The 14,611-nt window shown below is 47.9% G+C and overlaps 4 protein-coding genes across 4 annotated transcripts; 2 read left to right on the top strand and 2 right to left on the bottom strand.

The window, feature by feature from the left end:
• Positions 1–1,372: 1,372 nt before the first annotated feature.
• On the bottom strand, positions 1,373–2,467 carry F4807DRAFT_439531 (enoyl-CoA hydratase/isomerase family protein). The gene has a single exon (XM_047999210.1). It carries the CDS (start codon positions 2,366–2,368, stop codon positions 1,538–1,540), a length of 831 nt encoding a protein of 276 aa, XP_047850792.1. The 5' UTR covers positions 2,369–2,467; the 3' UTR covers positions 1,373–1,537.
• Positions 2,468–3,843: 1,376 nt separating this feature from the next.
• F4807DRAFT_463760 (P-loop containing nucleoside triphosphate hydrolase protein) lies at positions 3,844–5,377 on the bottom strand (the record flags this gene model as incomplete). The annotated part of the gene is made up of 7 exons (XM_048002024.1): positions 3,844–4,131; positions 4,213–4,350; positions 4,425–4,517; positions 4,587–4,625; positions 4,689–4,716; positions 4,798–5,111; positions 5,192–5,377. 7 exons carry the CDS (start codon positions 5,375–5,377, stop codon positions 3,844–3,846), a joined length of 1,086 nt encoding a protein of 361 aa, XP_047850793.1.
• Positions 5,378–6,053: 676 nt separating this feature from the next.
• F4807DRAFT_439548 (glutathione S-transferase) lies at positions 6,054–7,750 on the top strand. The gene is made up of 6 exons (XM_047999211.1): positions 6,054–6,561; positions 6,638–6,862; positions 6,915–6,952; positions 7,007–7,026; positions 7,082–7,249; positions 7,307–7,750. The coding sequence occupies exons 1-6, from the start codon at positions 6,475–6,477 to the stop codon at positions 7,513–7,515; spliced, it is 747 nt and encodes a 248-aa protein (XP_047850794.1). The 5' UTR covers positions 6,054–6,474; the 3' UTR covers positions 7,516–7,750.
• A 3,368-nt stretch (positions 7,751–11,118) lies between these two features.
• Positions 11,119–14,179, top strand: F4807DRAFT_463763 (uncharacterized protein; the record flags this gene model as incomplete). Its single annotated transcript, XM_048002025.1, has 3 exons — positions 11,119–11,624; positions 11,679–12,596; positions 12,649–14,179. 3 exons carry the CDS (start codon positions 11,119–11,121, stop codon positions 14,177–14,179), a joined length of 2,955 nt encoding a protein of 984 aa, XP_047850795.1.
• Between the last annotated feature and the right edge of the window lie 432 nt (positions 14,180–14,611).

The raw sequence follows: 14,611 nt of genomic DNA on the forward strand, positions 1-14,611 counted from the left end.
TCCTGAAAGAAGAGTGATTCGTCGGAGTCTTACATGGACTAGGCCAATAGGACTTTTCTGCAACACAACTCTGCATATTCGCGGAACAATCAATCCGAGAACCGCCATAGTCTTAGAACCTCGACTTACAAGTCGAGTGTTTCGTGCTACCCAATCCTCTGTAGGCTACTGATCACTTAACGCACAAACCAATGATGAGACACAAACTTCGTAAAATGTCAGAGCCTAACGTCGCTTTTCCAAACTCCCCTCTCCCGCTAGAAGTTCCTACCAATAGGTAACATCGGTGTTTCGTTTTGTTCTCCCAAAATGTTGCATAGAAAGAGCTTATCAAGGTGGATTGAAGGCATCTGAACCAAATGCTTGCCTTGAAGCGACCCCGGAAGCTCATGTCAGGGTGACGAATCCGTTCTGGTTACTCATGACGAGGCTGTAGGCGTGTTAACTGACCACCTCCCAGGAGTCAACCAGATGAACGAGTTGAATCAATCGAATACTGCGGAACTCTTCGGTCTTTTCGGGGTTCCGCCTCGTACAGATTAACCCGAGCTGCTTCCTTTGCATTCGTTTGCGAAAGCTAAGCACTGCGCAAACCAATGGGTAATTTCAACACAGACACGCATACTCCACGAGCATGTCCGTCTTAGGTTGATCTCATCAGCTCTTTGATAATAGAAATCATCAACCATACTGACCTTGAACGTACTGGCTGTTGTATTCCTCACTACGCAAGCATTGCTCGATCTTTTGGTCATGTATATTTTCCAAGGTCTAGATACAGGTTCCGGGAGATTCGGAACTGAGCAGACAGTGGAAAATACGTTCGGTGTTATGGACGAAGGCGAATTTCAAGACTGGGAAGAAGATGACCGCCCAACTTGGTTTTTCAACTGGGCAGTTCCAAGGGGGGCGAAACGCTCGTTCGGAAACTTGTTGAAGGCCGCTTCAATAAAGATGCATTAAATGAAGCAATATGTGCGGCACTGTCTATGAAAGTGTTAGGGAGTTGGATACCCATAATTGGGGTGCTCATTAAGTACGGAGGTGATCCAGACGCAGTTCATCGGTATAGTCGCACCACATTGCACGAGGCATGCTTCTCTAGTGAAACGGAAACTCTGCGACTGCTGCTCAGCTCCGAGCTAGATATACAAGCCAGGGCCAAGAAGTTTGCCCAAACCCCGTTATACGCGGAATGTGGTGACATATTGAAATGGATGAGAGTGTTTCATCATGGCCCGCAGCCAGATTTAGCCGCCATGATATTGTTGACCTTCTTAAGAGCTGTAAGTAGGACAGAACTTAGGTAGGTAACAGTCATCTTAACGTTCCGCGAGTTAGTATGCAGATAGATGATGTTAACTTGACTAGTATAAATAGTTTCAATAGCCTCGCATTTCCTTTATATATGCCCAAACCTATCTGCCCATGATTACAAGTTTTGTCCTATTCAAACATCGCCAGCTACGATATCATAGATCTCGAGAACCGAACCTCTAGTAAACAAACGAAAAGAATGTTCGAAGACTTCCGGCCCTTATAATTTCGCCTTATCGCCAACCTGTGTCTCCTTCCATTCCTTAAACCGTTTCGCCCCTTCGGCTTTCCTCTTCTTCTCAACCGCTTGCATGTCGCTGGGGTTCACCGCGTCTTTGCCATTGGCATCTAACAAAGCCACGCTTTCGCGATACATCTCCGCCTTCAAAAGCGAGTAAGCCCCAGTAGCGCCCTTCTTCACCAACGCCCGTTCTTTGATCAAGCTTAACGCCGCGTCCAGCTCACCGATAGCATCCACGAGGCCAGCTTCCAGAGCAGCCTTGGCGTCGAAGCGCCGCGCCTCCAGCACCATGTCACGGTACACCTTAGGGGCTGCCTTTATCCTGAAGATGGAGCTCATGGGCGGCAGCAGCGGCGCCCCGAACTCGAGCTCATTGATACATAGGTACCCCTTTGAGCCCGCGAAAACGCGGTAGTCGTGGTGCATGGCCAGCATGAAACCGCCGGCGAAGCCGTGGCCGTTAACCAGGGCGACCGTCGGCATGGGATACGTCAAGAACCTCCGGAACAGCGGATACAGGCTGTTTTGGAAGAAGCCCGGGGTCGAAACGGCGAGCTGTAGGTCGAGCCCGTTAGAGTAGAATTTAGAGATAGAAGACGTAGTTACGACAACGCCTGGCGGGTAGCCGAACTCGATGATATCGAGAGCGGTTATGAGCGCGGTGTTGAAGACGGGCGTTAGCCTGTTGTCTGGCGGAGATGTCCATGTGAGGACGTAGACTTTCGGCTCGGGACATGTGCAGACGATGCTGCCTCCCTGGTGGGACTTGAGAGACGGAATTGGGACCGTAAACAGCTCGCCTGACGCCATTTTGAGTTGCTACAAGAGTTCAAGAATTGATTATGTTTCTCTTAGTGGTATTTCATGTTTTATTGGAATATGGGATCTTGATGTTAGTTTCAATTCGGCTGTTCATGTAATCAACGAGTCGCCATCCCGTGCCAGAGCGTTGAAATAAGTGGGCCATCTTCAATAAGCCGCGGCATTTCCTATTCAAGTAGATACCTTTTAAGTGCATATTCACATATCTGCTAGAGCCCTTTTAGCCCCCCTTTGACGCCTCTTTCGTACGTACCGCCTTAGTAGGCCAGACTAGCAAGAAGGTAATAGCCGCTCCCCTAGACCCCCGATGGTCAATCTCGAACCCAAGCCTAGGTATTCAACAGATACCAGCCCTCATCTTTATATCATCCAGCACGACCAAGCTGAGGGTGAGCCCCTACATCCGTCTCTTGTCGTCGCCTCTGGGACGGGGTCGAGGCACCATCTACAAGGTCAAAAGCGTCGCCATCTACATACATTACCAGAATACTGGTAATACCAATATTTGGCCCTCACAATCATACGGAAATACTTACTCGCTCTACAAGCTTGACCAGAATAACCAGGCGTGGGTTGATGTGACAAGATGGGATAGCTTGGAACGTGTGTTCGAATTCAACTACTAATTCTCCTGGCTCCTAAGGTCCTCTGTTCCTCCTTCTTCTTTTTCGAAGGGATCTAGTGGACCTATTTAACCTTAGGGCACTATGTTACATTCTAGTTCTACGCGCCTGACAATCTCGTGTTGGTTCTCTCTGCATATATTGATACAGTCTTCTGGTCAGTCTTCCGCCAATGAGATTTAATATAACTCCCAACGCATACAGCATGCCTTCTAACTGCATAGCTTATCCTGAAATCCCACCTATAGGTTCATGAATCCTGCCCCCGTGTGACAGTTGATCACTACGCCGACAGCGTCCCTCCTCCGCAAGCTGGAAGTCGACGTGAGCTTACTGAGAACTGCTAGAGTTGGGCGGTACGGGTTCTCCGAGAGTTCCAGTCTGTGGGTACCGTGGAAGAAGAGTTGTTGAATGCCATTGAAAACATGATTGAATATATCTTTAAGGTGTTTTCCACAACTTTGATGCTAGGGTATTGTCATGGTCATTGCTACATCATAAGGGAAATACGATGCTAATACTATCCCTTACTAGGGGATGATGGCGCCTATAATTCTGAAAATCCGGCTTCTGTTCAAGCAACTGCTTTGTTCAAATTGAAGTAAGCGAGTACCAATATCACACAACGAAGCTTTATATAATTCAGAGGGACATCGATTCATTCTTGTATTGGTCCTCAGAGCGAAATGCCAGTCATAAACCTGGTAGTTATCTTCTAACCAGGCCGATGCAGTCATTGTGCTGTTGAGGATTCTAGGCTAAGGGCCATGGAAGTGCCAAACAAACCGTAATGGGATCTTGTTCAAACAACTTTCCAATCAGAAAAACCCAACTGGTAGCTTACATCAATTTCTTGAACCAAGAGAATTTGGAAATTCCCTTTGGGGCCTTCTCCACAGGCTCCGCTGCAGACTTCTGTTCGATATCTTTGATCTTTTCCTCTACCCCGGACTCTTCCACCTCCTCGCGGATACGTGCCAGATCAATCTGCTCAGCTCGCTCAGCAAGCACCAGCTTAGCGCCTTCTTGAAGAACTCGCTCGACGTTGTAGCCTGTCTTAGCAGAGCATTCGATGTACTTGACCGATCTGACGATCTGGGTGTCTGAGTCCATTGAACCCCGAATGTTCTGGGCGAGGTTAGTTTCCAGTCAGACACAAGTCAAGAATGTAATCAGATAAGGAGGTAAAGATGGAGAAGTAGATCTTACCTGTGGCGTACGGATCGACGAGAATAGGTGCGGATGAATCTTGGGTGCCCGCATACCAGGACCAAAGCAAGTATCCTTCTTAAGTCCAAGAAGGATAATAGGCGTGTTAGGGCAATTCGCCTGAATATAGTCGACCCACTTTGATTATTGGTCTCAATATTAGCAACGACCGAATCTACTATTGATGATCAATGGTCATAAGCTTCACATACCTTGTTCTGGGCCTCGACAAATCCCGCAGTGTTATCCAGGGCAAAGCACAGGAATACCGCATCAAAGGCCAGGTAAGAGGCCAATACTCCCAGCTGGTTCAGCTTCAGGTCGCCGGACGTATCCTATAGTTCCAAAACGACCTCATGCTGGTCAACCTCTACCTTTTTAATGAAAGACTCTAACTTAGTCTTCTCGAGGCCCTATCGGTGATCTTTTGTTAGCGATATGGGTTTCTTTACATGCCCGATTGGTAGGTAACATACATCAATGAACGTTCCACGATATGAGCGCCTACGATAATAATGTGTTAGCGTCTATCAAGCCTTTTGCAGTAGTCAGTTGCTTGGGAATGGAGGAGAATGGGTGACCTACATTAACAGGGCCGACTTGCCACAACCAGAGTCGCCTACAAAGATGAATCTCATCGAAGGAATAGGTCCATCATCCTTTGAGGAGATCAGAGATGACTGGCTTGATTTCAGGGCGCCCGACGGTTCCATGGCGCCTGCTTCGCCGGGAGCAAATACTCGGTGATACATCGTAGATACTTTGTCGGTAATTCCCTGACCTGGTACGACAACACTGTTGCGCTTCTTGTCAAGAGCTGATCGTACAGTGGTAATTGACAATCTTCGGCCGCTCTTAGTCTCAACGTTTCCGTCATCGCCCTTGGCGTCAACAATCGGCTGGTAGGAATTGATGTTAGCTGATACTGGGTCTTGCGAATGGTTCGACCTAGAATTGAATTGATCTTGTGAGCGCTTACGACTAGACGTGAAGGTGCACGAAACGGTGCGGGCGGCAAGGGTTGCTCTCGTTGCGCGGGAGCAGATTGGTCGTTGACCCATCTAACGACAGATGAATCCGACGGATTCCACACCGTGGGTCTCGCAAACGAAATCCCACGCGGCAGCGATGCGTCTTTATCATCAATAGAATTGGTCGAATCCATTATTGCAAGTAAAAGCACGACGTAAGTCTGACATTTAACTTGCAATTTTGAATCGTAAGATGGAAAGTTCAAGAAAGCGTAGCAGTTGAGAAGGAAAGTTAAGTAGAGAACTGGAAGTCTGTGCAATTGAAGATTTTGTAGGTACCAAAGTGAAAATTTAATGTTCCTTGGTGGGTAAAGTGTTGACAATTGTCCCGAACGACAAAAGTAAGAGTCATCAGCGGTAACTGAGTTAGACGGTGGGAGTACTGCCAGTACAAATTCATATGCTGGAAGTGATCATAATAACCCTAAGTAACTAAGTAACTATTTTAATGACAAAAGGGCATGTCCCCACCACCAGCTGACTGTCATCAATTTTTTTCAACAAGGAATTTATATCGGTTATACATCAAGTGGCCTAATGATTGAATAGACGCATGAATATTTACGTTATGCAGCATTCAAGAGGACTGTCATAACACGACGCATCAAGACATCACATATTTTCTAAGGTTTATTTAAATAAAATGATACTTTTTCGACTCAAATTGTAGATGTATTAATGTCTTTCACCTGCTGCGTATTTCTAGACAGCCTTTACGTACCCAACGGATGATATTCATCGCATTGACCTGATGTATACACATTTATAGATTACCACTATCAGTCTAAAGCTAACACGCAGAAGTTTCGACAGCACATCAAGCAACGCAGTCAACCATACTGTTCCTGTGCCGGGACGGCGGTTGAATCGACGTTGGTTTTATCTCCGGAGCCGGTGCCGAAGTGGGTCGAAGTGGACCAATGAGATCGATAGGGATTTTAGAGTCCACGGGGAAAGGTGTGGATCTCTGATATGTCAGCCTGTAAGGGAGTAGGTAACTGTCGTAAGAAGGTTACAAAGAAAGCGGGGAAGTGATGGGTGGTCACTCCTTCTACTATGGAAGGTTTCATGTCCTAAAAGCCGGAACATATTCCTGATTCGATTATCAACCCATAACTTCCGTTCATATAAGACTTGGTGACCCCTTCACCTCAAAGTGTGTCCAGCATTAGTGGATCGTACTTGAATGACCACCACCGTCAAATAAACCGCAACTGATCTCTTCACCAAGATGTCTGATATCCATCTATATACGGCAGCGACGCCCAACGGCATCAAGATCTCGATTCTGCTAGAGGAGCTAGGACTACCTTACAAGGCGCGTTCAACCATATCCATTGCTACTCCGACAAAGAGGCGGAAAGTGGCTAGTTACCTGTAGCTGACCAACATAGGTTACTGCTATCAACCTTACCGAGAACACCCAGAAGGAACCGTGGTTCTTAGAGATCAACCCGAATGGCCGTATTCCCGCGTTGACGGACACTTTCACTGATGGCAAACCCATCAGACTGTTCGAGAGCGGCTCGATCATGCAGTACTTGACTGACAGATATGATACCGAGCACAAAGTGTCGTACCCCAAGGGGTCTAGAGAATACTATGAAGTGAACAACTGGGTAAGTCTTGACGCCTATTAATACATCGGTCCCAATTTCTCACACAACCTAGCTTATGTGGCAAATGGGGGGACTTGGTCCAATGCAGGGGTAAGTGGAAACTGAATTGAGGAAAGGTAGTACGTAGGTGCTGATGTTTAGTAGGCAGTTAAATCATTTTAACCGTACGTACCAGACGCGCTACTCACTTCTCAGATGATTAAAGCTGATAGTAAGTAGTATATACCCCCGAGAAGATCGAATACGGCATCAATCGTTACAAGAACGAGACCCGCCGTCTATACCGGACACTAGAGACACAGCTGAAGTCTTCAACGTCCGGCTATGTAGTTGGTGATCGTTGCACCTCGGCAGACATCGCGTGTTGGGGATGGGTCGCATCAGCCAGTTTGTCTTACCCAGTTCTATGAATTTTGTCGGATTAACTGACACTCGTCTGTAAAGAATGGGCTGGAATCGACATGGCCGAATTCCCGGTCCTACATCAATGGGTCGAGCGACTGCTTAAACGACCTGGACTCGAAAAGGGTCGCCATGTACCATCGAAGGATATTTACGAAGCCCTCCAGAACATTACTGAAGAGCAGAAAGAGGCGGCGGCTGTTGGAACTCGAAAGTGGATTCAAGATGGGATGAAGGAAGATGCGAAATAATGTCGCGGAAGCGTAAGTTGAACGTGCCTCCCACAGACAGGACGATGCTGGGCCAAGACAGCCAAAAACATGGATCTAGCTTGTATTAGAACGAAATAAATTCGAGTTCTGGGACATATATGCTTCTCTGCTTTTCAAGGGGCTAAAGTGAGAAAATGAATAAAAGTAATGAGAATCTATGGATGGCTATTCTTAGTTTCCTCGATGGAGCAATCATGTAAACTGATGAAAGTAGGTACATGTATGTTGCAGTTGAAGGAATAGACTTTTACCTTATGTAATCGGATTCCCGTTTTAAGGCACATGACTTGGAAGTACATATGCATGTACTTTTTTCCGTAGTGAGCGTTGACGGCTTGGAAGCACAGATGGCCTAAGCGTTCTCCTTACTCCACTTGGTTCCAGACAAGATTTAGCTTAGCGCTGTTGCCCATAAGTCTTCTCCAAAATAATTCAACCTAAGATTGATTTCCTCAATCCATCTTTTCCACACCTTTTGAAATTAATCGCACCGCGCAAACTTGTGAGCTTGCGAACCCCTCAACATGTCGTGGAGAAATCAGGGAATCACGGGATCCAATAACATCCCTCTTGGTAAAAGCCGACGATTTGGAGGTGAAGGAGATGATGGTCGCGAAAACGGTTCCGATGGTTATGGCCTCGCAAGTGGCGATCGCGACTTGAAGCGCGGTCGCAGTCCTGAACCAAGTAAGTCATTTACTTAGGAGGCACCTCCATTCTACCTGCCTATTCTTTTTGATATAAACTAACATGCTGTCTTGTAGGAACCGATGCTGATGGTCCTCGACGTCGGAAGAAGCGCAACCGTTGGGGCGATGCTTCTGAAAACAAAGCCGCCGGCCTTATGGGCCTTCCAACCGCCATCGTAGCCAACATGACTAGCGAACAACTGGAGGCATACACTCTACACTTGAGAATTGAGGAGATCAGCCAGAAGCTACGAATCAACGATGTTGTGCCTGCTGATGGTGACAGGTATGTCAAACCATATCATTTAATAACTTAAAATAGGAGCGCAAAATTAACTGATTTCCACACAGATCTCCCTCTCCTCCCCCGCAATATGACAACCATGGTCGCCGTGTTAACACTAGAGAATACCGTTACCGCAAGCGTCTCGAGGATGAGAGACACAAGCTCGTTGAGAAGGCCATGAAGACCATCCCTAACTATCACCCGCCGCAGGATTACCGACGGCCTACCAAGACCCAAGAGAAGGTCTATGTGCCCGTCAACGACTATCCAGAGATTAACTTCAGTGAGATTGCTAACCCTCTAACCTTTCTAACCATGTTTATGCCCCTTCTTGTTCGGGATATTACCAGGAATGCAGTCATATCTCGATGGATGACATGCCCATTTTGGCCTCATCTAACTCTCCCCCTTCCCAATGCTCTAACCGTTTTGTGACAAATACTAACACCTAGGTCTTCTACTTAAGTCGGTCTACTTATCGGCCCTCGTGGTAACACACTGAAGAAAATGGAATCAGAATCAGGAGCTAAGATTGCCATCCGCGGAAAAGGTTCCGTGAAAGAAGGCAAGGGTCGGTCCGATGCTGCCCATGCCAGCAACCAGGAGGAAGATTTGCACTGCTTGATCATGGCAGACACCGAGGAGAAGGTCAACAAGGCCAAGAAGCTCATTCACAACGTCATCGAAACTGTAAGTTGCTTATACGCTGTTTTCTCAAAACTTGTACTAATAGTACTATTACAGGCTGCCTCCATTCCTGAGGGTCAAAACGAACTCAAGAGAAACCAGCTTCGAGAACTCGCGACTTTGAACGGTACTCTGCGAGATGATGAGAACCAAGCCTGTCAGAACTGTGGCCAAATCGGCCACCGCAAGTATGATTGCCCGGAGAAGCAGAACTTCACCGCCAATATTATTTGTCGTGTCTGCGGTAACGCCGGCCATATGGCTCGAGATTGTCCTGATCGACAAAAGGGCGCAAGCTGGCGTAGTGAAGGTCCTCCCCGTGCTGCTGGCCGTATTGGCGGCGGAGATGCCGTCGACCGTGAATATGAGGTACGTATCCATCTGAGAATAGTTATACAAGAGTCAACATCTAATATTATATGTAGCAATTCATGCAAGAACTCGGAGGAGGCTCTAGCGGCCCCCCGGCTCGTATCGAAGCAGGTCCCGGTTCCTTTAACAACGGCGGCGGTGATGCGAAACCTTGGCAGCGAGGTCCAACAGGTGCTGCGGCTCCGTGGCGCTCGCGTAACAACGACCAGAATAACGAGGGCGGCGGTTCTGCTGCTCCCTGGCGCGACCGTCACCGTGGTGGCGATAACCACGGAGGCGATTATTACGGAGGTCAAGGTCAGAATTACAATGGCGGTTCTTCGGCACCTGGAGCGGCACCTTGGCATCAAGCCTCTGCCGGACAACAGCAATATTCCAATTACCCTGGCTATTCAGGCTATGGCGCAGCTCCCGGTATGGGTCCACCTCCGGGTCTTGCTCCGCCTGGCGGTTCTCTTGGTGCTCCTCCTGGCCTACCACCTGGAAACATTAACGCTCTTATCCAGCAGTATGCTAATGGCACTGCGCCTCCTCCACCGCCTCCTCCAGCCGGCGAAGCTCCTCCGCCCCCTCCCGGTGACCAACCTCCGCCCCCTCCTCCCGGTGCTTGAGTGTGGGGAGTATACGGGCCGACCAAGATGTGTCGATACTAACCTGCCAGACTTGGCCGTGCCGTACCCAACTCAAGCTGTCCCTCACTGCTAACGATTTTACCGTTGCATAGTGATTATGATCCTAATACTAACCAATTTCGTATGCACTGCTTCAGACTGGTGTCGAATTTCGATGGGCACGATTTTGAGGGATACGAATTTGTCGTTTCGAGATCACGAATAGGGGAATTATGCGCGTGTATTATAGGACTAATCCATAGACAGCAACAAGGATGACTGGTAACTCTTCTTTTTTTCTTCTTTTTAGCTCGTAATGTTCATATGATTATTATTTTATGATATCTAATATGCTACGTATGATTTTACCTCCCACTTGCGATGTCTAGATATTCATAGATCGAAATCTTATTCAAAATCCCGTGCCAAGAAATCATGAATCTGCAGGTATGGGATGTATTGATGTACTTATGTATGGGTTCGTATGCATGACGCCGACAGGGGTTTCCAGGAGCTTGGGCCATCCCCTCACGTAACTTCCCAACCTTCTCCAATTCTAACTCCATTGACAGTTGCGTCAAGAACTCGCGACCCTTCAAGGCGAAGTCACCTGCTTGAAGATGGGCTGAAAGGCAATTTTTATTATTTCCAAACTACACCTACACTTAATGCTCAACAAGCTTCCAAACATAAAACATCAATATAGCTTCAATCTCATCAAACATTGACCTAATTCATCCTACACCTCTGCATATGTCTTAGTATCATTGTGCACATGTCTCTTGGGATGTTCATCGTCCCCACCTAGAGCTTCTCTAACCTGCCCGTCACCGGCTTTCGTGCGTTCCATCTCGCATTCCACCTGCAGCCCTACGGTCTTGGTTATATCCGACCCCTACAGTTATATTGACAGCGAACTCAACGAGGCCAGCCAATCATGGCTGTGTCAAATCCAGTTGCATTCAAGCCATTTCCAGTAACCTTCTGGACCACGGTTACCTACATTGCTCTTCTCGTTCCCTTACTCGTCATCCACGAAACAGTTCCGCCTCCTCCGAGCAATCCGACGTTGTACTCCGGTCTAAACCTCACCAAGTCATGGCTCGACTTAACCGTGATTTCGCGCGATTACCACCCGTTCAATAGCCGAAAGAATGACGAGATACATGATTGGCTGTTGTTGGAATTGGAGGAGATTAAGAAGCGAAACGGGGCCAACGACTCGAGCGTGGTGGTACTAGCGGATAACGTTTCCAATATCACGACTGCTAACGCCATATTTGGAGCATCGACTCCATCCGGCACATATTTCGAGGGCACAAACGTGGTGGTATACATCCGTGGAAAAGATGATCCACGTGGACGATGGTGGGAGGACGGCGCCGTATACTCTGACAAGATCGTGGGCAAAGGGGGAGTGTTGATAAATGCCCATTACGATTCGTAGGTCTTATTTAATTACTGGTAGATTTTGTCCTGCTGCTGACAACTAGGTAGTGTTGCGTCTGGATTTGGGGCGACCGACGCTGGAATGGGCTGCGTCACCTTGATAGCTCTTGTCGACTACTTTTCCCGGCCAGAAAACCAACCTCAGAGAGGTATCGTTGCCTTGTTCAACAACAACGAGGAAGATGGGCTGTGGGGTGCACAAGCGTTCGCGAATAATCCCCTCCTACCCTTCTGTCATACCTTCCTGAATCTTGAGGGTGCCGGCGCCGGCGGTCGTGCTATGCTGCTTCGCGCGACCGACGCTCAAGTGGCCAATGCCTATAAAGGCACTGAGAGTCCGTTTGGCACTGTTATCTCATCCGACGCATTTGGTCTGGGAGCTATAAGAAGTAATACTGACTACATAGTCTTCGATGGAGTCTACGGTATACGAGGGTTAGACGTGACGTTTTATCGACCTCGTGCTAGGTATCATACTAACCAAGATGATGCTAAACATGCATCGAGAGCTAGCCTCTGGCACATGCTTAGTGCCTCACTACACACAATGCAGGGCCTATCAGGCGATACTGGCCGAACTTTCATCGGAGAACGTGCAGATGGCGATCGAAAAAAGATATGGAATGGTAAAGGAACTGACGGTGTTTGGTTCGACCTATTCGGAAAGGGGTTCGCTCTTTTCGACCTTCACACCTTGTTTGCTTGGTCTCTAACTTTGCTGATCGCCACACCCCTAATACTCCTTGGCTTGACATATATCCTGATACGTAGCGACAAATACTACTTCTTCTCAGCAAGGCGGTCTGCTTATGAAGGGTCCGACCTAGACCCCGTTATGTTAGGTGGCCGAAAGGGCTTATTCAGGTTTCCATTCGCCTTCGTCGTCGCAGGAGCACTGGTCGTGGGGTCAGCGTATCTGGTCACCAAGATCAACCCGTTGGTCATATACAGCAATGAATACACCGTGTAAGTGCTAAATGCCTATTCTAATAAACACAGCACTAACGTTGGATTATAGGTGGGCTATGATGATATCTCTCTTCTACTTCGTCTTCTGGACCATCATGGCGGGAGCAAACTTTGCCCGGCCTAGCGCTCTCCACCGAGGCTACTCCATTTTCTGGCTATTCACCATTGCATGGGGAGTTCTGGTCGCGAATACCGTTTTCGAGGACCGCTTTAGAATCGCGGGCGGATACATATTCGTGTTCTTCCATGCTGCTGCTTTTATTGCTTCTTTCATCTCACTCTGCGAATTATTTGCCTTGCCTACTAAGGCAGCGTTTGCACAACGAGTACATGACGACCACGAGATCAGGGACCATCTCGCTGCAGTGCCACACGCCGACGACCTTGTCTCGCCAAGTCACGGCGAGCATGATATTGAGGACGAGGACGACGACGAAGATGAAGTCGAATCACCAGCGACAGAGACAACACCTCTTGTTGGAGGGGGATCTGGAGAAACCCGCCGAACCACATTTGCTACGACATATCGGCGTTCCATATCAGCCATAGTGAACAAGGCGACGTCAGATGAGGGTGCTAAAGGCCAGCCGTACGTATACGAGCAAAAATGGTCAGCAAACCTCCCCAGTTGGGTGTGGGCCATTCAATTCCTTATCCTAGGCCCATTCTTAATCATTTTAGCTGGCCAGAACGGTCTGATGTTGGTTTCCGCTGTTTCGCAGACAGGTGCTGATGGCTCAAGTCTTCTCGTTCCATATCTTATCACTGCATTCTTTAGCATTTTCTTACTCTTGCCGATCACCCCATTCATGCATCGCATCACCCACCACGTGCCCATGGTGTTACTTGGAGTATTCGTCGCGACCTTGATCTACAATCTAGCTGTCTTTCCTTTTTCCGAAGGCAGCAGATACAAAATCTATTTCCAACAGACCATCGATCTTGATACCGGTTTCACCAAGGTCAATTACGTTGGATTACAAGAATTTGTCGAACGGACGATTGCCGAGTTACCATCTGCTACGGGCAAAGACCTTGAGTGCACCACAAAAGGAGGTCTGCGCCCTGGCTTAACCACTTGTTCTTACGATGGTTCAGATGTTCCCCCAAATGTGGTCAAGACGAATCCCAACGGAATCCCGCCAGAAAATGGCTTCAGTAGCTGGTTGAATTTCAATATCACCAGGACTGGGGATGAGACTAGGGCCAGATTTGAGATCGATGCGAAAGATAGCAGATCATGTGCAATTACTTTCAAGAAGCCTATCTCTTCCTTTGTGGTTCATAGTAACCCTCCTGACGAAAGGTTTGGCAACATACCAGAAGGGGGTCTGACCAAGATAAAGCTCTATCGTCGAGACTGGACTACGCCGTGGAACGTTGACGTGGAGTGGGAGAAAGATGCAGATGCAGATGCAATCACTGGAATCGACGGTCGTGTTCTATGCAGCTGGGACGACGTAAACACCCCTGGAACAATTCCCGCATACGACGAAGGACTTAAGTACGCCCCGCGTTGGGTAGCTCTTTCGAAGTTAACATCGGGCCTATGCGAAGGGAGCAAGGCATTCAAAGCATGATAAGTGTGGGATTGTAACTAGGTACTCGCCACCGGTGACTGCACATGCATAATAGCAGTCTCCGTGCCGACGACATGGTATGCATACACCATGCTAGCCAATCTACCTGAGCGATCACTAAGAGGTGCAAATATTTTGCGTGTGCGAGATATCAAATCGGCAACGAGCTACGACGAATGGTTCTGCATCGACGGAGTATGGATGCCATGCATGGTTGGCGTTTGCTTGTTTGTTCAGCATTATTAATGAGGTTACAGTTAAATAATATCACATAACCCTTTTCTCATGATTGCATCGACTTCGAGCAATAATTATCACATCAGTCGTTCCGCCAGTCTCCAAAACATGTACCTAGCCAGTAGGGCGCACAACACTTTTTGTTCTCGAAGTTCTCAAACCTCCTGATGAATTGAACCGGCAAATGTCAGAACC

The sequence above is a fragment of the Annulohypoxylon truncatum genome, assembly GCF_022578515.1.
Source record: "Annulohypoxylon truncatum strain CBS 140777 unplaced genomic scaffold F4807scaffold_35, whole genome shotgun sequence".
NCBI lineage: Eukaryota > Fungi > Ascomycota > Sordariomycetes > Xylariales > Hypoxylaceae > Annulohypoxylon > Annulohypoxylon truncatum.

Coding starts and splice junctions, on each gene's coding strand:
- F4807DRAFT_439531 (XM_047999210.1), bottom strand. CDS start 2,368: ATGGCGTCAGGCGAGCTGTTTACGGTCCCAATTCCGTCTCTCAAGTCC.
- F4807DRAFT_439548 (XM_047999211.1), top strand. CDS start 6,475: ATGTCTGATATCCATCTATATACGGCAGCGACGCCCAACGGCATCAAG. Junction 6,562..6,637: donor AGCTAGGACTACCTTACAAG/GCGCGTTCAACC, acceptor TGACCAACATAG/GTTACTGCTATCAACCTTAC. Junction 7,027..7,081: donor GCAGTTAAATCATTTTAACC/GTACGTACCAGA, acceptor GATAGTAAGTAG/TATATACCCCCGAGAAGATC.